Consider the following 20,746-nt stretch of genomic DNA (forward strand, 5'->3'; position numbering starts at 1 on the left):
CTGAATGGCCTACTCCTGCTCCTATCTTCTATGTTTCTATGTAATATTTAATCTTGTGTTTAATGGACTCTGGAGAGTGATTGGCCCAGTGAATCCTGAGCTGCCTTCACTGCATGCCCCATAACCTCTGAGATTTAGAAAGAAAGAACTTGAATTTCTATAGCGCCTTTCACAGACAATGAAGAGCTTTTCACTGTTGTAATGTAGGAAACATGACTGCCAATTTGCGCACAGCAAGGTCCCACAAACAGCAATTAAATAAATGACGAATTAAACTGTTTTAGTGATGTTGGTTGAGGGACACCAGGAAGAACTCCCCTGCTCTTGTTTGAAAAAATACCATGGGATCATTTACATTCATCTAAGAGGGCAGACGGGGTCTCGATTTAACATCTCATTCAAAAAATGGCACCTCCAACAGTGCAGCACTCCCTCAGCACTGCACTGGCGTGTCAAGCTAGATTATGCGCTCCAGTCTCTGGAGTGGGACTTGAACCCACTATTCAATATTCTGTCGCAATTATAGGGAGGGAAGTTTTTTAGATTAATTGCCAAGTCTCTCTCAAATATGGAGCTTAGATTTATTTTAGGTCCAACATTGCCCCCCTGTAATAAGAACATAAGAATTGCTGGATGAAAAAAGACCAGGCTCCATCTGGTCTGCCTTCTACCATGCCGGTCGTCACTTGATACAGTTTCCTTCTGCTCTGGGTTGCTGTAAACAGCTGTCCTTCAAAGAACGTTTGCGTCAAGTAGAGAATCCAGGCCTCAAACAGTGAACACACAGCAGTGAACACACCCTCCTCTCTGCTGGCATTTCATGCAAAGCCAGGTCCCTGAGCTTGTTAACCCACTGTTATCTGTCTCCTTTGTCACGCAGCATGTTTCCAGCACCAGTTAAGATTGTTGTGTTGAGATACCGTGGCAAACGTGGGAGTCAAGACCAGAGTTAGTAAAACACAACTGCTTTATTCAACCTCATGGCAAAGAGGAACTGGAAAAGCCCGCGCATCCACTTAAATACTCCCCAGACAGGAAGTGCTCCCGGCAGCCTGTCCCTGCGGGAAACAAGTTGCTGGAGGAAAGGGCACCCGGCTGGGGGCATCTGCTTAAACTGTCCGTGCCGCCGTGAGCGGATTATGTCCAGTGGTGGCGTGTCGCCACAGAGCTCCCCCCAGAATCCGCTTAGCAGGAGTGGACGAGTCGTGACGGTGGTCTGATGGTTCTGCCGGAGCGGCTCTGAGTGGTCGCCGGTCTAGTTGGTGGGGCCGGGCGGTTCGCCGCCGGCTGTGCTGTCTTGCTGGCGGGACGGCCTCTGGTTGGAGGCCGGGCCACGGGGACCTGTTCCCCTGGTTCTGTGTGTGCTGGTTTGAGCCGGTCGATGGAGACTGTGTCGACCCTGTCGCCGAGTCGCAGCTTGAAGACCTTGTCCCCGGTTTGTAGTACCTCGTACGGTCCGTCGTACGGGGGTCGCAGGGGCCCGCGGTGCGCGTCGTGTCGCACGGTGACGAAGCGCGCCTGCTGTAAGTTTGGCGGGACGTGAGGTGCGAGTTCGCCGTGTCGGTTGACCGGAAGTGGGGTGAACTGCTGAGCGGAAGAGAAAGAGTTGAGCCGCTGCTGTTCGGCCGACCAAGGCATGGTAGCCTCCGGAAGGAATTCACCTGGGACGCGCAGCGGTTGTCCGTAGACTAACTCCGCTGCCGAGGACTGGAGGTCTTCCTTGATCGCGGTGCGTAGGCCTAGTAGCACCCACGGTAGGCGGTCAGTCCAGGTACTGTCCTGCAGACCGGCGCGGAGTGAGGCCTTGAGTGACCTGTGGAAGCGTTCACACAGCCCATTGGCCTGCGGGTGGTACACCGTGGTTCGGTGGAGCGTCACCCCGAGGTTGCGTGCTGTGGCCGTCCAGAGTTCAGAGGTGAACTGGGCACCTCTGTCGGAGGTTATGTCGGCTGGTACGCCGAACCTTGCGACCCAGGTGTTAATGAACGCCCTGGCGATGTCGGCTGCAGTGGTGGAGGGCAGCGGCACTGCCTCAGGCCAGCATGTGTAGCGGTCGACCATCGTGAGGAGATAAGTTTGGCCTTGCGATGGCGGCAGAGGACCGACGATGTCGACGTGTACGTGGTCGAAGTGGCGGCTGGGTACCTCGAAGTCTCCCTGGGGTGCTTTTGTGTGTAGCTGTACCTTAGCCCGTTGGCAGGCGAGGCAGGAGGTGGCCCAAGTCCGAACATGTTTGCTGTTGCCGCGCCAGACGAAACGCTGGGAGAGGAGTTTGACGGATGCGCGGGCACCCGGATGGGAGAGCGCGTGTAGCGCGTCGAAGATGCGGCGGCACCAGGTTACAGGGACGACCGGCCTGGGTTGGCCGAGTGAGACGTCGCAAGTGACTGCCGTGGCTTCGGGCCCGTGCGCGACCTTGGCTAGGCGTAGCCCTGGCAGGCTGGTAGCCGCCGAGAGGAGGTCTGGGTCCGTGAGCTGGGCCGCTGCTAGTTGCGCGTAGTCGACCGCGAGGTGATTCGCGCAGATGGCAGGACGGGAAAGGCAGTCGGCGACAACGTTGTCTCTACCGGAGACGTGCTGGATGTCCGTAGTAAACTCAGACACGGCCGCGAGCTGGCGTTGCTGCCTAGCGGACCAGGGTTCGGTGTGCTTGGCCATCGCGTATGTGAGCGGCTTGTGGTCCACGTACGTGGTGAAGGGGCGGCCTTCCAGGAGGAACCTGAAATGGCGGACCGACAGGCGGAAGTAGAGTATTTGACCTCCGGGGGGCGCAGTTGGCGGCTGTAGAAGGCAAGTGGCTGCCATGTGCCATTGACCCACTGCTCGAACACGGCTCCGACCGCGTGGTCGGAGGCGTCGGTAGTGAGTACGACCCGGGCATCGGCCCTCGGGTGCGCGAGCAGGGTGGCGTCGGCGAGCGCGTTTTTGGTGGCGTCGAAGGCGGCTGACGTGTCAGTGGTCCAGGCTACGTCCATCTTGCCGGATTTACCTCGGAGGGAGTCGTATAGGGGCTTCATGAGGGCTGCAGCTCTGGGGATGAACCTGTTGTAGAAGTTCACCATCCCGAGGAACTCCTGGAGGCCCTTGATGGTTTTGGGGTGGGGGAATTGCTGGACGGCCTGCACCTTGTTGGGCAGGGGGACGGCCCCAGCAGGGGTGATGTGGTGACCGAGAAAATCGATCTCGGTTAGGCCGAATTGGCACTTCGCCGGGCTGAGGATGAGCCCATGTTGGGCTAGGCGCCCGAACAGGATGCGAAGGTGTTCGAGGTGTTCCTGTTTGGAGGAGCTGGCCACGAGAATGTCATCTAGATAGACGAATAGGAAGTTCAGCTCCCGGAGGACTGAGTCCATAAGGCGCTGGAAAGCCTGCGCTGCATTCTTGAGGCCGAAGGGCATCCTCAGGAACTCGAACAGGCCGAATGGGGTGATGACGGCCGTTTTGGGGATGTCCGCGGGGTGTACGGGGACTTGGTGGTAACTGTGCACCAGGTCGACCTTGGAAAAGACGGTTCGTCCGGCCAGTCGGGCCGAGAAGTCCTGGATGTGTGGCACCGGGTATCAGTCGGGGGTGGTGGCGTCGTTGGAGTGGGGGTAGTCCCCGCAAGGGCGCCAGCCTCCGCCGGGCTTGGGGGCGATGTGGAGGGGCGAGGCCCAAGGGCTGCTGGAGCGGCGGATGATGCTGAGTTGTTCCATGGTGGTGAACTCGGCCCGCGCGATTTCCAGCTTGGCCGGGTTGAGTCTGTGGGCGTGGGCAGAAACCGGGGGGTCGGTGGTGGTGATATAGTGCTCCACACCGTGTTTGGCGGCTTTGGCCAAAAAGGTCAGGTTAGTGAGGGCGGGAAACTCAGCTAGAAGTGCCGAGTAGTCGTCCGTGGCTCTGGCGAGGCAGTAGGTCGTCAGGCCGGCCGAACGGGCCGGGGTAAAGGCGCCGGGGATGGGGGCCATAGTGTTGATGTCGACGAGGCGGTGCCTCGGAATGTCGACAAGGAGGCCGTGGGCGTGTAGGAAGTCGGCGCCGATGAGTGGGCAGTGGACCCTGGCTGTGAGGAACTCCCAGCGGTAGCGGCGGCCTGCGAGGTCGAGCGTGACCATGCGGGTGCCATATGTGCGGATGTCAGAGCCATTGGCTGCGGCCAGCGTGATACCCCGTGCGCCGCATTGGATTTCGAGGGCAGAGGCGGGGGTGATGCTGTGCTGGGCCCCTGTGTCACACAGAAATCGGCGGTTGGTTCTGTCGTCGGTGACGTACAGTAGAGGCCCCTTTTGACCTGCGGCCATCGCGGGGGCCGGTGCGGGGGGGGGGTTTGAAAGTGCACGGTGGCGTGCAGCGTTGGGCCCTAGTGCCAAAACGGGTGTGGTAGTAACAGTGACCCGGAGTGGTAGGGCGGTCGGGCCTAGTGGGCCAGGAAGACCGCGTGGTCGTTGCCGTGAGGTCGGGCGCGACGTCGCGAGCGGACTGCGCAGAGAGCAGCCGGTCGGCCTTTTCGGCTATCTCATTCAGGTCCGTGGAGCCAGACTCCACAATGAGCGGGCGGATGCTGGCGGGGAGCTGCCGAATGAAAAGCGTGCGAAAGAGGGCGCCGGTGTTTTTGTCGTCTGAGAGGGACAGCATGTGGGAAAGCAGATCCGACGGTGAAGCGTCACCAAGGCCGGGGAGATCAAGGAGTTGGCAGTTGTGCTGGTAAGAGGACGTTTGAAATTTTTTAAGGAGCGCAGCCTTCAGATGTTCGTACTTGCCTTCCACTGGTGGATCCTGCAGCGCTGCCCAAACCTTGGGGACTGTGGCGTAGGTGAGAGAGGAGACGAGGTGGTCGTACTTTGTGGCGTCGACTGTAATGTGTTTCAGCCGGAATCTGGACTCAGCTTGAACAAACCAGGCTTCGGCCAGGTTCTCCCAAATGTCCGGTAGTTTAACCGTGACTGCGTTTGTATCCGCCATGCTAGCTTAGGATTCGTCCTGAGCGTCGGGGTCACCAGTGTTGAGATACCGTGGCAAACGTGGGAGTCGAGACCAGAGTTAGTAAAACACAACTGCTTTAATCAACCTCATGGCAAAGAGGAACTGGAAAAGCCTGTGCATCCACTTAAATACTCCCCAGACAGGAAGTGCTCCCGGCAGCCTGTCCCTGCGGGAAACAAGTTGCTGGAGGAAAGGGCCCCCGGCTGGGGGCGTCTGCTTAAACTGTCCGTGCCGCCGTGAGCGGATTATGTCCAGTGGTGGCGTGTCGCCACAGTTGCTCCCTAAATCAGCATTGCCTGTAGATTTTCTACCTCTTAAGTTTAATTGTCTGCCTGCCTTAAAGGGCATTAGTACTGCCCCAAGAAATCAGTTGCCATGTAAACATAGTCCAACAACCCAGCGTTTATGGAGAGCCCATGTCACTGTGACACCCATTCTGTGTTTGCTCCAAATGCTCAACCTCCCCAAAAATGATGATCCCTTTTTAACAGTTCTTCAAAATAACCAGTTGTTTGCTTTCCAAATGCTGAAGTCATTAAGAGCTGACTAGAACACAAAGCCTGAGTGGAACACGCCCTTAGAGATCAGGCAGTCAGGCATCTTTTGACACTTTCCTCTTCGGGCCTTGGATCATGAAGTCCGCTTGGTCTGAGATGCTGGCTCCCTTTTCCTGGAGCAACTGTGAAGTCTCCTCTGTTGCGGCTGTACACGGGGCTCCAGTGTAGATGGCCTGTCGCTGGCACAGGTTGATAATTGCCAATCCAGCTGGGACAGATGTAAGGATTGGCTGACCTGGGGCAGGAAATGGGAATGTCACAATGATGTAACTAAAGTTAAGGCATGTGAGTGGGGCTTTAAATAGCAAGGGAAACTCTGAGTACTGGCAATCCTAGAGAGAGCTGGAAAATGCTGGAAACAAGCAGCGGCTGAGAAGAGGAAAGTGGCTAAAATATCAGGTGGGACTCCGGACTGAGCCCCCTCCCCCACTTCACCTGCTCTGGGTGCTGACATGAGTCGGGATGAACACTGAAGATGTTCCAGTTCTGTGACATGTTCCATTCTGCACCTGAATGAGTTTGTTCACACAAGTCTGTGTTGGTGGTTCAGTCATTGTTGATTGGTTACGCTGGTTCAGTCATAGACTGGAGGAGACCCGGGAGGTCGGCGCGGAATTTTCACCCCAAAAAACGGGTGAGTTGGGGGCGGAATTCAGTTTTTCAACTCTTTAAGTTTAAAGCGTAAAAAAACTGGATCCTGACCCCAAGCCGCCCACTTCCCGCTTTAGCAGAGGCGGGACAGGGGGCGGGCAACCAACCCGCTCCCAGGAGCCTGATTGCCCATTTAAATATTATAATGAGGCTCCGTGCCTCATGGTGATCCACCATTTCAAATTTAACTCTGGCTGGCCGGGTTTCCTAGGCCTCGGGGAACCTGTCAGTTAAAGGGAGGTGAAGTCTGCTGAATCCAGCAGCTCTGCCTCTCCAACCTCCCTGCGATCGGAAACCTCCCCGACCCTTCCGCTCTCCCCCCAGGGCCTCAGACCTGCCCCTCGAGGCCACAGACCTACCCCTCGAGGCCTATGATCTGCCTCCCCGACACTTCTGCTCTCCCCCCAGGGCCTCAGACCTGCCCCTCGATCGGAAACCTCCCCCTCGATCGGAAACCTCCCTGACCAACCCGCTCTCCCACCAAGACCTATGACCTGCCCCTCGAGGTCTCAGACCTGTCCCTCGAGGCCTCAGACCTGCCCCTCGAGGCCTCAGACCTGTCCCTCGAGGCCTCAGACCTGTCCCTCGAGGCCTCAGACCTGTCCCTCGAGGCCTCAGACCTGCCCCTCGAGGCCTCAGACCTGTCCCTCGAGGCCTCAGACCTGTCCCTCGAGGCCTCAGACCTGTCCCTCGAGGCCTCAGACCTGCCCCTCGAGGCCTCAGACCTGTCCCTCGAGGCCTCAGACCTGTCCCTCGAGGCCTCAGACCTGTCCCTCGAGGCCTCAGACCTGTCCCTCGAGGCCTCAGACCTGTCCCTCGAGGCCTCAGACCTGCCCCTCGAGGCCTCAGACCTGTCCCTCGAGGCCTCAGACCTGTCCCTCGAGGCCTCAGACCTGCCCCTCGAGGCCTCAGACCTGTCCCTTGAGGCCTCAGACCTGCCCCTCGAGGCCTATGATCTGCCCCCCCACCGGCCCCCGATCATCCTCCAGCCTCTGACACCTCCCCACCCCTCCCCCACCCCAATCCCTCCCTCCCTCCTCTCTGTGGCCTGGTGCTGCAGGCCTACCCGGCCGACAGCCAGCCAGCCTCTCCATCTGGCTGGCTGGGGCGGGAATCAGTGCTTTGAAATGCTAGTCAGGTCCTGCCATTAAAACCGTTCTCCTCCCAGGTTTCCCGATCGCTTTCCAGGCCTCCCGCTCCCTACTCACCTCCAGATTAAAATTCCGGCCACGGTCACATTTTCAGGTGAGAGAAAACCTTCAGCCCCTCTAGCCCACCTATCACAGTGTTCCCTTCAGCCCCTCTAGCCCACCTATCACAGTATTCCCTTCAGCCCCTCTAGCCCACCTATCACAGTGTTCCCTTCAGCCCCTCTAGCCCACCTATCACAGTGTTCCCTTCAGCCCCTCTAGCCCACCTATCACAGTGTTCCCTTCAGCCCCTCTAGCCCACCTATCACAGTGTTCCCTTCAGCCCCTCTAGCCCACCTATCAGTGTTCCCTTCAGCCCCTCTAGCCCACCTATCACAGTGTTCCCTTCAGCCCCTCTAGCCCACCTATCACAGTGTTCCCTTCAGCCCCTCTAGCCCACCTATCACAGTGTTCCCTTCAGCCCCTCTAGCCCACCTATCACAGTGTTCCTTTGGTGCATTTCTAATATCCCTGTATCCCATTTGTTGACCAGAACATGTCTAGTTCCTCCTTAAAATGAAGGTTTATTGTTCCACCACCCGTGTTCCACATACTCACCATTCTTTTAAAAGTTTCTTCTGCAATTCCTATTTCCTTTTATTGTCCTGAATTTGTAAATATGACCCCCTGTGCTTAAATTCTGTACATGGCAGAAAAGTTTACTTGGATCCAATCCTTTCAATAATTGAAACCCTTCTATCAGTCATGTGTTTGTTTGCTATTTGACCAAGTGTGTTCTGTTCATAGTACAGTAAGTAAAGTCCTGTGTGTGTAACAGAAGCCAGCGCAATGAGATATACAGGTTAGAATTTGAAGGCTGTGCATCTGAAGGTTTGAATCTACTTGTCGCTGGGCAAGTTCATGAACAGGAACTAAGCCCAACACCAGCAGTGTACGATTGGAGTAACAAACTGATGGTATCGCTTAGAATTGTTGGCCCTGTCAGCCAGCCTCAGATAGCGACAGCAGCACTGGAGGACAGTAACTCGGAGCAGTGGAATGGGAGAATGAGGCTGACTTTTCGAATCTGGCCGGTGTAGATTTGGCTCACTAATGCTTTCAGTGGCACAGACTGAATTCTTCCTTCCAGTTGCAGCCTTCAGTTATAGGCCAGATTCTGTACTGATGTCACCCTATCATCCTGTGGAGGCGGAAGTTGCAGTATAACTCCAGTCTAAGTTTTGTACTTTGAGTAGTGTGAAACCACCTCTTGTACCAGCTGCCGTGTACCTGTAGCCAGTGCAAACCTGACCTATTTATAGTTTTAAAAGTTTTCCATGAACTGGCATGAGTGACAGGGTGTCAGAAGTTTGAGTAGTCACCGCGTGGAGCATGCTTGTGTTTAGTGACATACCTTCAGAGCTCTGGTTCACCCGAGTACAGAACGGCGTGGAGCCAGCAGTATAACTTGGTGCTGCTGCTCCAAAGCAGGTACTGGTATTAAACATGGTACCCGCGGTATCGAGGCAGGTACCAGTTTAATCATTCCCAGCAGGACTACTAGATGGGGCACAGCACAGTAATCAGGCGCCCTGGGTGGGGGGAGACTGGCTCAGCCCAGCGCCAACTGATGGCACCACCTGTTGGTCAGTTACTGAACACCACTAACCTTTGAACCGTCCATGCCAGTGGAATTTGTGGCCTACACTGGCTGTCACGCTCTGCTTCTGTGCACGGAGGAGGGAGCGAAGTGTCTGTCAGCAGCAGCAGTCGGAATAAAAAGGAATGGCGAATATTTATTTCCAACTATGAATGTTACCAGGGCTCCGAGGGTTAGATTATGAGGCGAGATTACATAAACTGGGCTTGTATTCCCTGGAATATAGAAGGTTAAGGGGTGATATGATTGAGGTTTTTAGGATTTTGAAAGGAATTGAAGGGGTAGTTAGAGAGAAACAGTTCCTGCTGGTGGGGGAGTCTAGGACAAGGGGACATAACCTTAAAATCAGAGCCAGGCCATTGAGAGAAGTTAGGAAATGCCTCTTGTTAAGTCTGTGTGTTCTAGTTGTAATTACTAACACAGACTACAAGATTAAAGTTCAACAGGTCTTTACTGGTTGGAGGTCAGGACTACACTAAATACAATATTACTACACAGTGCTTATATACCGGTGGTCACCACCGGTATTACGTATACAGCAGCCAGAGAAAGTAGTACATCTCTTAAGGTGGAACAGGCTTAAGTTCTCTTAAGGTGGAATAGGTTACGTACACCACAATCCTCCCTTTTTAGCTTAACAGTCATATCCCCATTTAACATAACATAATAACATATATAACTTCAGGTATAAACAGTTCAAAGGTTCAGTCTCTCAGGAGGCCTTCTGATTTGGTTTGGATAACGCCTTTCAGCGGTCTCTGATTCCTGTTGCTGAGGTGACTCCTCTAGTTGGTCTCCCATGCATTGGGTGTTATCATCATCAGGTACATTCCCTGCCGAGGTAGATGCTTCAGGTTCATTAACGTCTTCCACAGTTGTCTCTGTCGCAGCCATGGGTTCGACCCTTGCTCTCGATTCTACCAGTTGATCCGCATGACGCCTTATCACATTGTTACCAATATCTACTGTGTACATCAGAGGTCCTTGTCTGGCCCGAATTGTTCCGGACTGCCATTTTTCGTTTCCATAGCCCCTTGCCAACACTGGTTGTCCTACGTCGAAACTTCGAGTGGTCTTGTTATTAATATGCCGGAACTGTTTGTTTTCCACTTCCCTCCGCACATTTGGTTTTAACAAGTCCAACCTGGACTGCAACCTCCTGTTATAAAACATCATGGCAGGACTTTGGTTAGTCACTGCATGAGCGGCGTTTCGATATGCCATTAGGAAATTGTCCACCTTGTGCTGTAGCGGAATCTGATCATCATTCATGGCCTTTATTGCCTTTTTGAATGTTTGGACAAATCTCTCGGCCAACCCGTTTGTCGCCGGATGATATGGGGCAGAGGTATAATGTTTCACCCCATTCTTCTTTAAGAATTTTTGGAATTCTTCCGACACGAACTGTGGTCCGTTGTCTGAACAGATCTGTTCTGGCAATCCGTTCCTTGCGAATATTGTTCTTAACACCGCAATTGTCTTTTCTGAAGTAGTGGTATTCATCTTGATCACTTCTGGCCATTTGGAATGTGCGTCCACCGCAATTAGGAACATGGAGTCCATGAATGGACCAGCAAAGTCAATATGTACGCGTTGCCATGGGGCTGAAGGCCATTCCCATGGGTGTAGTGGTGCGATCGGAGGTGCATTTTGCACTTTTTGGCACCCAGCGCAGCTTTTCGTCAACTCCTCTATCTGTTGGTCAATACCCGGCCACCATACATAAGCCCTAGCAAGACTTTTCATCTTAACTCCCCCCAGATGACCTTCATGCAGTTCTTTTAGAACTCTTTCCCTTAACTTGGGAGGAATAATCACTCTTGTCCCGTACATCAAAGTACCATGGCAGACGGACAGCTGGTCTCGCCTTGCCGAGAATGCCGGTAACAGAGGATCACCACGTGTTGGCCATCCTTTCACTGTCACCTCGTAGACTCTGGACAGTGTCGGGTCGTTCCTGGTTTCTCTTTCAATACTTGCATTGGTGACTGGTAAACACTCGATGATGGTCGAATGAAATAACTCAACAGGGTCAACTTTCGTCGTTTCTTCTTCTTCAGGTAGTGGCAGGCGCGACAGCCCATCAGCATTGCCATGCTGCTTCGTACCTTTGAATTCTATTTGATATTGATGTGCCCCTAGGAAAAGGGACCATCTCTGGAGACGCTGTGCTGTCATCACTGAAACACCCTTCTTAGGGTTAAAAATGGATACCAACGGCTGATGGTCTGTCAGAAGTGTGAATTTTTGGCCCTGCAGGTAATGATTAAACTTCTTCACTCCCCATACAAGGCTGAGAGCCTCCCTATCGATCTGCGCATAGTTGCGCTCAGCGGAGGTCAATGATCTGGATGCAAACGCGACTGGCCTTTCCGTGCCATTTGGCAACTTGTGTGAGAGTACTGCCCCAATACCATATGGAGAAGCATCACAAGTCAACCGAATAGGCAGTGTCGGGTTGAAGTGAGCCAACACTTCCTCTGAGGTGATCAATTCTTTGCTTTTGCGAAATGCCTTCTTACAGTTTTTGCTCCATTCCCATGGTACCCCCTTCTGTAAAAGAGCGTTTAGCGGGTGCAGTACCGTGGATAGATTTGGTAGAAATTTATGGTAATAGTTAATCAATCCTAGAAACGACCTCAACTGAGAGACATTATCCGGAGCGGGAGCCTTTACAACTGCCTCTATCTTGTCAGGAGACTTATGAAGCCCCTCCCGGTCAATGACATGACCACAGTACGAGATCCGCTTCTGGAAGAACTCACATTTCTGCCGATTAACTCTAAGTCCATACTCTTTCAGTCTGTTGAGCACCAGTTCCAAGTTTGCGAGGTGTTCTTCATCACCATCACCTGTAATCAGAATATCATCCAGGTAACATTGTGTGCCTGGAATTCCCTGTAATACCTGCTCCATGGCCCTCTGCCAAATTGCTGGAGCCGATGCCACTCCAAAAACCAGCCTATTGTACCGGTACAAACCTCGATGCGTGTTGATCGTGAGGTATTGGCGTGACTGTTCTTCAACCTCCATCTGCAAGTACGCCTGCGCCAGGTCTATCTTGGTGAAGTGTTTCCCGCCAGACAACGAAGCAAAAATATCCTCAATCCGCGGAAGCGGATACTGCACCGTGTGAAGCACCGGATTAACGGTGATTTTGAAATCTCCACAGATGCGAACCTTCCCTGGTTCTCCTGGCTTGTTGCTCGAAGGACGTTTCATAACGGGAACAATGGGCGTAGCCCACTCACTCCAATCTACCTTAGACAGTACACCTGAACGTTCTAGCGCTTCCAGTTCCGCTTCTACAGTAGGTCGTATTGCATAGGGTACCGGTCTGGCTTTAAAAAATTTTGGGTGTGCATGTTCATCAATCTTGATGTTTGCCGTAATTCCTCTCAGTGTTCCCAGTCCCTGCTGGAACACCTCTTTAGCATCATCCAATATTTTGGACAATTGTTTAGGTTTGACATCTGTTTCCCCGGAATCTACCGTTAGTGCCTTCAAGGAGTGCCAGTCCATATTCATTTTCCTAATCCACTCCCGTCCCAGTAGTGGTGGACCTCCTTCAGGTAGCACATATAAGTCCATTACTTGGCTTTCTTCGCCCTTGTGGACCACTTTTACCTCTATCTTTCCGATGGGGTACACTCTTTGCCCCGTGTATGTTTTCAATATAATCTCCGTATCCCGTAGGGGAATATGTTGGAATAACCTTTTGTAATCTTTCTTATTCATGACCGTCAATGCCGATCCAGTGTCCAATTCCATCTTTACTTGGACTCCTGCTATCTGAAGGGTGACCCAAATTGTCTGGAGATCTGCATCCTTACCAACGTTGTGTACTCTTAAGCTACCCAGTTCATTACTGCTAACGTCTGAATCTGACTTCTGTTCGGTCGAACTGTTCTTTGTCACCTTGTGTACCTTTATGTATTTTCCTTGCGGTAACTTTTTGTTGCTGGTCTTCTTTCCTGACCGGCATACTTTAGCTATGTGGCCAAGCCTGCCACATGTTCTGCATTCTTGGTTTTTAAACCAGCACTGGTTCTGATCGTGCGTTGTCTTTCCACAACGATAACATTTTACAGTACTCAAACCCAATTTATTTGTACTGAGTTCCGGTGACCGTAGCTGCATTACTGCCGTGCCTCTCGCTGCGGCTTCGTGTGCTGCTGCCATAGTGACCGCTTTCTCAAGCGTCAGCTCATTCTCCTCGAGCAGTCGCTTTTGTGTATCTTCTTTTAATAAACCACACACAAATTTATCTCGTAGCGCCTCTGTCAGTCTCGTTCCAAACTGACAGTACTTTGCTAGCTTACGCAATGCCATTAAATATTCAGCATTGCTTTCATCCTTCAGCTGCCTTCTGCTGTAAAATTTAAATCGTTCCGCTAGCATCAACGGCGTGGGGTTTAGATGATTTTTCAGGACAGTAACAATCTCCTCGAACGTCTTATCCGCCGGTTCATCTGGTGATAAAATGTGTTTCAATTGCCCGTATGTCTTCGCACCCATTAAGTTTAATAATGTTAGTGCTTTCTCTTCATCTGGGATTTTATTTGCTTTACAATAATTTTGTATGCGTTCTACATACATGGCCCAATCTTCGATGTCGCTATCAAAGGTATTAATGTTCCCATGTTTAGGCATCGTTGCAATTTAATTTATTTTTATTTTTATCCAAGATGGCGGCTTCCTGCTCTTGTCTTCGTCCTCCGCCTACAAAATGGCGGTTTTCCTGCGCTTGGCGGTCTTCACCCGTCCCCCGACGCTGTCTCCGCTTCGGCGCGAGAGCCGCGGTTTCAGTTGCCCCAGACGCTGCGCCTTTTTAGCCTGAATGCGGCCTGGCCCTTATCACCAGCCGCGATCGATGTCCCCGCGCTGCGCCTTTCGGCCCGAATGCGGCCCGGCCCTTATCTCCGGTCGTGATCGATCTCACCGCCCTTATTCCTCCGTGTTCCCTCCCCGTCTGTACAGCCAACGCGGCCGACTTTCTGGTCGCGTCGCTGCCCGGCTTACCCACCACCGAGGTAGAAAGAAGATAGCTGACAGCCGCTGATGGAGGCTTCGAGTTCAGGATGTCTTCTGCACTCTGGTTTCTCGATGTCTGCCGCGCGACGTGTCTTCCAGCAGGGTGATGAGGGTGGAAGCCTCTCTTCGACGTCCGTTCTGTGGACGAAGCCGCCGTGGATATAAACTGCCGCAGGGTAAGAATCGGACTCGTCGCCACTGTTAAGTCTGTGTGTTCTAGTTGTAATTACTAACACAGACTACAAGATTAAAGTTCAACAGGTCTTTACTGGTTGGAGGTCAGGACTATACTAAATACAATATTACTACACAGTGCTTATATACCGGTGGTCACCACCGGTATTACGTATACAGCAGCCAGAGAAAGTAGTACATCTCTTAAGGTGGAACAGGCTTAAGTTCTCTTAAGGTGGAACAGGTTACGTACACCACACCTCTTCACACAAAGGGTGGTAGGAGTGTGGAACTGTCTCCCACAAAACGCAGTAGATGCTAGCTCAATTAATAATTTTAAATCTGGGATCGATAGATTTTTGATAGACAAGGGTATTAAGGGATATGGAGCCAAGGCAAGTGGATGGAGTTAAGATACAGATCATCATGATCTCATTGAATGGCAGAACAGGCTCGAGGGACTGAATGGCCTCCTCCTGTTCCAATGTTCCTAAGGTCTTATGTTCCTATGTTTTTCATTTGCACCCAGAATGAAGTTTAATATATCTAACTTGGAGCCATGTTTTCTAGAAAATTCTGGAACAGTCTGGTAACTCCGCCTACTTTCCCCAGTTCCTTGAAATGCAGTGATGTCACTGCCGATCGACGTCATGAGCTTAAAGTTTGTTGTCGGGTTCGATTTTTGAATATTAAGTTTGATTCATGCAGCATGAAACTAGTCAAATTCTCCCTCCCCTTTCAAAATGCATCAATGATCTGGTACAGTGTTTTTAAAATGAAAACTTGAGCTCAGTTCGTTATCAGTGATTGCACAATGTAACTTCAGACCAGGGGAAGGGGAGAGCAGAATTTACTTGCTGTGACCTTTGGTAGTTCACAGACAGTCGCTGGCTGCCTCTCTCAGCACACAGTGCCTGAGGCTGCTCGGGAGCAGCGGACATCACTGACCAATGAGACGGCCGGGCGGATTCAATTCCAGGAACTCTCTGCGCTGTTCTTCTTATCAGAGGTGTGCACAATCCAAAAGCAGACTCCCTCTTCATACAGATAAAACGCACAAGTCCAGCCCACCCTCTATGCTGCATCAGGGCTTTCTGATCTGGGAGCAATTAATTTCCTTCTGAGAAATTTGTAGATCTTTCAAATGACGTAAGTAGGTTTGCAACAAAGAATTGGATTTGGAGACCAATTTAATGGAATGTTTATTCGTGAGCTGAGTTCCATGTGCTGGGGATTTGTTGGGAAGGTAAGGGGTAGCTTTTAAACGTGTCTGAAACTGATCATTTTATTTCTGTTCTGACGGAATATTGTGTGTAAAGATTGCCCGCTGTCTGTCAGCCCTTCGGGCTGTGCTGATAACGGGTCGTAACATGCAGGCAACTTATTGAGTGACTGTGTAACCATGTTGGGGGTTATTTTGGTGAAAGGGTGAGAACAGGCGCTGAATGGGTGCTGTGCTAATAAGACGCGCCAGTTTGAAAGTCTGGTTTTAGAACGCAATTTTGGTTCTAATTGCGGATTACTGTAATTTGAATTTGCCTGGAGGCGCTTAAACAGACACCTGCAGGTTTAGCACTCAAGCACTAATAAGATACAATTTTCGTGGAGCAGTATATGTGGGCTCCTCGCACCCACTTCCACTGAAGGTGTGGAGTGTGCTGGCTGACACACAGCGGCACGTTACAGGATGGCTCGGACCGAGTGAGAGAGCGCACGGGTTCATGGACGCTGCACTGGGGGCCCTGGTGGAGGAGGGGGAGATGTCCTGTACCTGCAGTGGGGGAAGGACGCCACCTTGCCCTCCTGTCCCTCCCTCCTGCAGCAGCTGGTGCTGCTCTGCCTGACCTCCTTATTAAAGGGGAGGGGCTTAGTGCAGCGTGAACCGGGGCCCTGCTGGACCACCGGGGAGTGGTGTGCCGGCAAAATGGGGTGCTAGTGACTGCCGCCACTGCTAACCTCCTGTTAAATTTTGCAGGAGGCGTTAGCGGCACCGCGCTCGGGCGTTATTTGCTTTGCGCCCCATTAGCGCCCCTTTGGGAGGTCCAAAGCAACTGAATTTTGCCCCCTATATGCCTTAAGTAGGGCTCAAAATCCTCTACAATGACTTGTTTACTCCCAAGCAGCTGGTCGCTGTTAGGAGAGGGCTTTAGGTCAAATGCTCACCACCAAAATGCCATGCAGCCTCCTTAATGAGCGCTGGCAGGCAATTTAAGTGGCAATCAGCCACTTAACAATCCTCCGGGTGGCCATTCCTAGTGCTGGCTTCAACTCCTTTACCAACATGGCATCTTGCGCTAAATGTGGGCTAAACTGGTGTTTCAGCTTAAGACCCCACCTTGGCCACCGCGGAGGCTCTTTAACGCCTAAAGTATCCAGGGAAAATCGCCCCTGATGTTTTTTGTGTAGTCCTGTTACTCTATATAACAGTAGGAGGTTGAATGTCAATGTACATTTTTAGCTTTGCCCCTTCGCACCTAGGGTTGCCAACCCTCCAGAATTGCCCTAGAGTTTCCAGGAATTAAAGATGAATCTACTAAGAACAACCCAGGAGAAACATCATAGCGGAATTAAGAAGAATTGTGGGTTGTTTTACATTTTCTTTGAACACTTTCATTTATTAATTGTAAAAATATTGGAGGCGAGTGAAGAAAGGCTGTTTGACCAGGTGGGGTGGTTAGAGGCGGGAGATCATGATGTCAAACCTCCAGCAATATAGCCAACCAGAGTTGGCATCCCTACTTTGCCCAGTTGGATTGCTGGGCCAGAAACACTCCAAGCGAGGGGCATATGCTCTGCAGGTTGGGCACGTGGTCTGGGGACCCTGAGCTGTGTATGAGCAAGGACCCAGCATTCACGCTCAACAATTGAATGTCTCCAACTGGTGTTAAGCATCTCAGTAACAATTCATTGGGGAAGTGAGGAAGGGAGAATTCAGAAAAGAGTAAATTTAAAAGCAGCGTGAGAAATGTCAAGGCTCGAGAGCAGAGTAGAGTTTTGGGTAAAAATAATAAGGCATCAGTGACTAAGGTGACATCAGGGAAAAATAGAAATAAGTCAAAGCTAAAGGCACTATATCTGAATGCGCGAAGCATTCGCAACAAAATAGCACAGATAGAAATGAACAGGTTTGATCTAATAGCCATAACGGAGATGTGGTTGCAAAGTAGCCAAGGTTGGGAACTAAATATTCCAGGATACTTAACTTTTAGAAGAGATAGGCAAAATGGAAAAGGAGGGGTAGCCCTGATAATAAAGGATGGGATAAAGAAAGTAGAGAGAAAGGATCTTAGCTCTGAAAATCAAGAAGTAGAATCAGTTTATGTGGAGCTAAGAAACAGCAGGGGGCAGAAAACATTGGTGGGAGTTGTTTATAGGCCCCCAAACAGTAGTTATAATGTAGGGCGGAGTATAAATCAGGAAATTAGAGGTGCATGTAACAAAGGTAATACAGTGATCATGAGGGACTTTAATCTACATATAGACTGGGCAAACCAAATTTGCAGTAATAGTGTGGAGGATGAATTAATGGAATGTATGCAAGATAGTTTTCTAGATCAGTATGTTGAGGAACCAACTAGGAAACAGGCTATTTTAGATCTAATATTATGCAATGAGAAAGGGTTAATTAATAACCTTGTAGTAAAGGGGCCTTTAGGGAAGAGTGACATATGATAGAATTTTATATTGAGTTTGAAAGTGATTTAGTTAAATCTAAACAAAGCAAACGACGTAGGTATGAGGGGCGAGTTGGCTAAGGTAGATTGGGAAACTACATTAAAAGGTATGCCGGTAGACAAGCAATGGCTAGCATTTAAAGAATTAATACATAATTTATAACAAATATACTATCCTTTAAGCCACAAAAACCCCACAGGAAAAGTGGCCTAACCATGGCTAACAAGAGGTTAAAGATAGTATTAGATCAAAGGACAGGGCTTTAAACTAATGATGCTTATAATGTTGCCAAAAAGAGTAGTAAGTCCGAGGATTGGGAGGATTTTAGAATTCAGCAAAGGAGGACCAGAAATTGATAAAGAAAGGGAAAATAGAATATGAGAGTAAACTAGCGAGAGACATAAAAACAGACTGTAAAAGCTTCCATAGGTATGTAAAAAGGAAAAGATTAGTGAAAGTAAATGTGGGTCCCTTACAGGCTGAGACAGGAGAAATTATAATGGGGAATAAGGAAATGGCAGAGAAATTAAACAAATACTTTGTGTCTGCCTTCTCGGAAGAAGACGCAAAAGACTTCCCGGAAATAGTGGAGAACCAAGGCTCCAGCAAGAATGAGGAACTGAAAGTAATTAGTATTAGTAAAAAAATAGTACTGGAGAAATTAATGGGACTGAAAGCCGATAAATCTCCTGGACATGATGGCCTACATCCTAGGGTTTTGAAAGAAAAATACAACAAATGTATCCACTATCTCTATAGTGGTCCTTGGATTTGGAATCTTGATATAAGCAGTCCCTGGATTAGTTCTCTCAGTGTAAGCAATCCCTGGATTTGGTCTCTCAGTATAAGTGGTCTCTGGATTTGTTCTCTTGGTGTAAGTTATCTCTGGATTTGTTCTCTCAGTGTAAATGGTTCCTGGATTTGGTTTCTCGGCGTATTTTTCCAAAATTGCATAGATTCTAGAACAGTTCCCACGGGTTGGAAGGTTGCAAATGTAACCCCACTATTTAAGAAAGGAGGGAGAGAGAAAACAGGGAACTACAGACCAGTTAGCCTGACATCAGTAGTAGGGAAAATGCTAGAATCTATTATTAAGGACGTGGTAACAGGGCACTTAGAAAATAATAATAGAATTGGGCAAAGTCAACATGGATTTATGAAAGGGAAATCGTGTTTGACAAATCTGTTAGAGAAATTTTTGAGGTTGTAACTAACAGAATAGATAAGGAGGAACCAGTGAATGTGGTGTATTTGCATTTTCAGAAGGCATTCGATAAGGTGCCACACAAGAGCTTATTAAACAAAATGAGGGCTCATGGGATTGGGGGTAATATACAAGCATGGATTGAGGATTGGTTAATGGATAGAAAACAGAGAGTAGGAATAAACTGATCATTTTCAGGTGGGCAGGCTGTAGCTAGTGGGGTACCGCAAGGATCAGTGCTTGGGCCTCAGCTATTCACAATCTACATCAATGATTTGGATGAGGGGACCAAATGTATCCAAATTTGCTGATGATACAAAGCTGGGTGGGAATGTAAGTTGTGAGGAGGATGCAAAGAGGCTTCAAGGGGATATAGACAGGCTAAGTGAGTGGGCAAAAACATGGCAATTGGAATATAATGTGGAGAAATGTGAAGTTCTCCACTTTGGTAGGAAAAATAGAAAAGCAGAGTATTTTTTAAATGGTGAGAGATTGGGAAATGTTGGTGTTCAGAGAGACCTGGGTGTCCTTGTACACAAATCACTGAAAGTTAACATGCAGGTACAGCAAGCAATTAGAAAAGCAAATGGTATGTTGGCCTTTATTACAAGAGGATTTGAGTATAAGAGTAAAGACGTCTTACTGCAATTATATAGGGCCCTGGTGAGACCACACCTGGCGTATTGTGTATAGTTTTGGTCTCCTTACCTAAGGAAGAATATACTTACCATAGAGGGAGTGCAACGAAGGTTCACCAGACTGATTCCTGGGATCGGGGGATTGTCCTATGAGGAAAGATTGAGTAGACTCGCCCTATACTCTCTAGCGTTTAGAAGAATGAGAGGTGATCTCATTGAAACATACAAAATTCTTACAGGGCTTGACAGGGTAGATGCAGGGAGGATGTTCCCCAGAGGGTGGTGAATCTTTGGAATTCTCTACCCCAGAGGGCTGTGGAGGCTCAGTCATTGAGTATATTCAAGACAGAGATCGATAGATTTTTGGACATTAAGGGAATCAAGGGATATGGGGATAGTGCAGGAAAGTGGCGATGAGGTAGAGGAACAGCCATGATCTTATTGAATGGCAGAGCGGGCTCGAAGGGCCAAATAGCCGACTCCTGCTCCTATTTCTTATGTTCTTATGTTCTAAATATTACTCATACAACCTTACCTCACAGAAAGAGGCCATTCAACCCATCGGTCCTGCACCAGTCGTGTCCAGATGGTAAACTTATTGTAGTCGAAGAGTTCCTGCTGCCCCGCCATCTTGTAACGGGACAGTTCTTCAAAGATTCACATCGCCCTCTTTTTCCCAGTGGGTACATTTAGGGTTGCCAACTCTGGTTGGATGTATTCCTGGACAACCCCACCCCCACCTGGTCAAACAGCCCTTTTCCCCTGCCTCCAATATATTTCTAGCTAATAAACAAAAGTGTTCAAAGAAAATGAAAAAAACCCACAATTTTTTTTAATGCCGCTGTGATTTTACTTTCGGGTTGCTCGTTGCAGTGTCTAGGAGATTAATCTTCAGTTCGTGCAGACTCCAGAACAACCCTGGAGGGTTGGTAACCCAAGGTACGTTGGGCAAGGGTTCAATTTCCCCCTCTGTTGGTTGCATGGTTCTAGTGTTTAACCGAGGCTTGGCAATTCCCCAATCTGGGCCATTCAGCCCCTCCATTGGTAGCACAGAGGGAAGG

The 20,746-nt window shown here is 50.0% G+C and overlaps 1 protein-coding gene across 1 annotated transcript in view; it reads left to right on the forward strand.

Moving 5' to 3' along the window:
- The first annotated feature begins 15,331 nt into the window (after nucleotides 1–15,331).
- LOC147108431 (mitotic interactor and substrate of PLK1-like) overlaps nucleotides 15,332–20,746 on the forward strand; it is a 440,619-nt gene continuing 435,204 nt past the window's right edge. The window contains exon 1 of the mRNA XM_086005068.1: nucleotides 15,332–15,414. Coding sequence (XP_085861194.1) covers nucleotides 15,367–15,414 — 48 coding nt within the window. The 5' untranslated portion in view covers nucleotides 15,332–15,366. The remainder of the gene's footprint in view (nucleotides 15,415–20,746) is intronic.

The sequence above is a fragment of the Somniosus microcephalus genome, chromosome 13 (assembly GCF_052327205.1).
Source record: "Somniosus microcephalus isolate GS21.2 chromosome 13, FLI_Smic_1.0, whole genome shotgun sequence".
In the NCBI taxonomy this organism is placed as follows: Eukaryota; Metazoa; Chordata; class Chondrichthyes; order Squaliformes; family Somniosidae; genus Somniosus; species Somniosus microcephalus.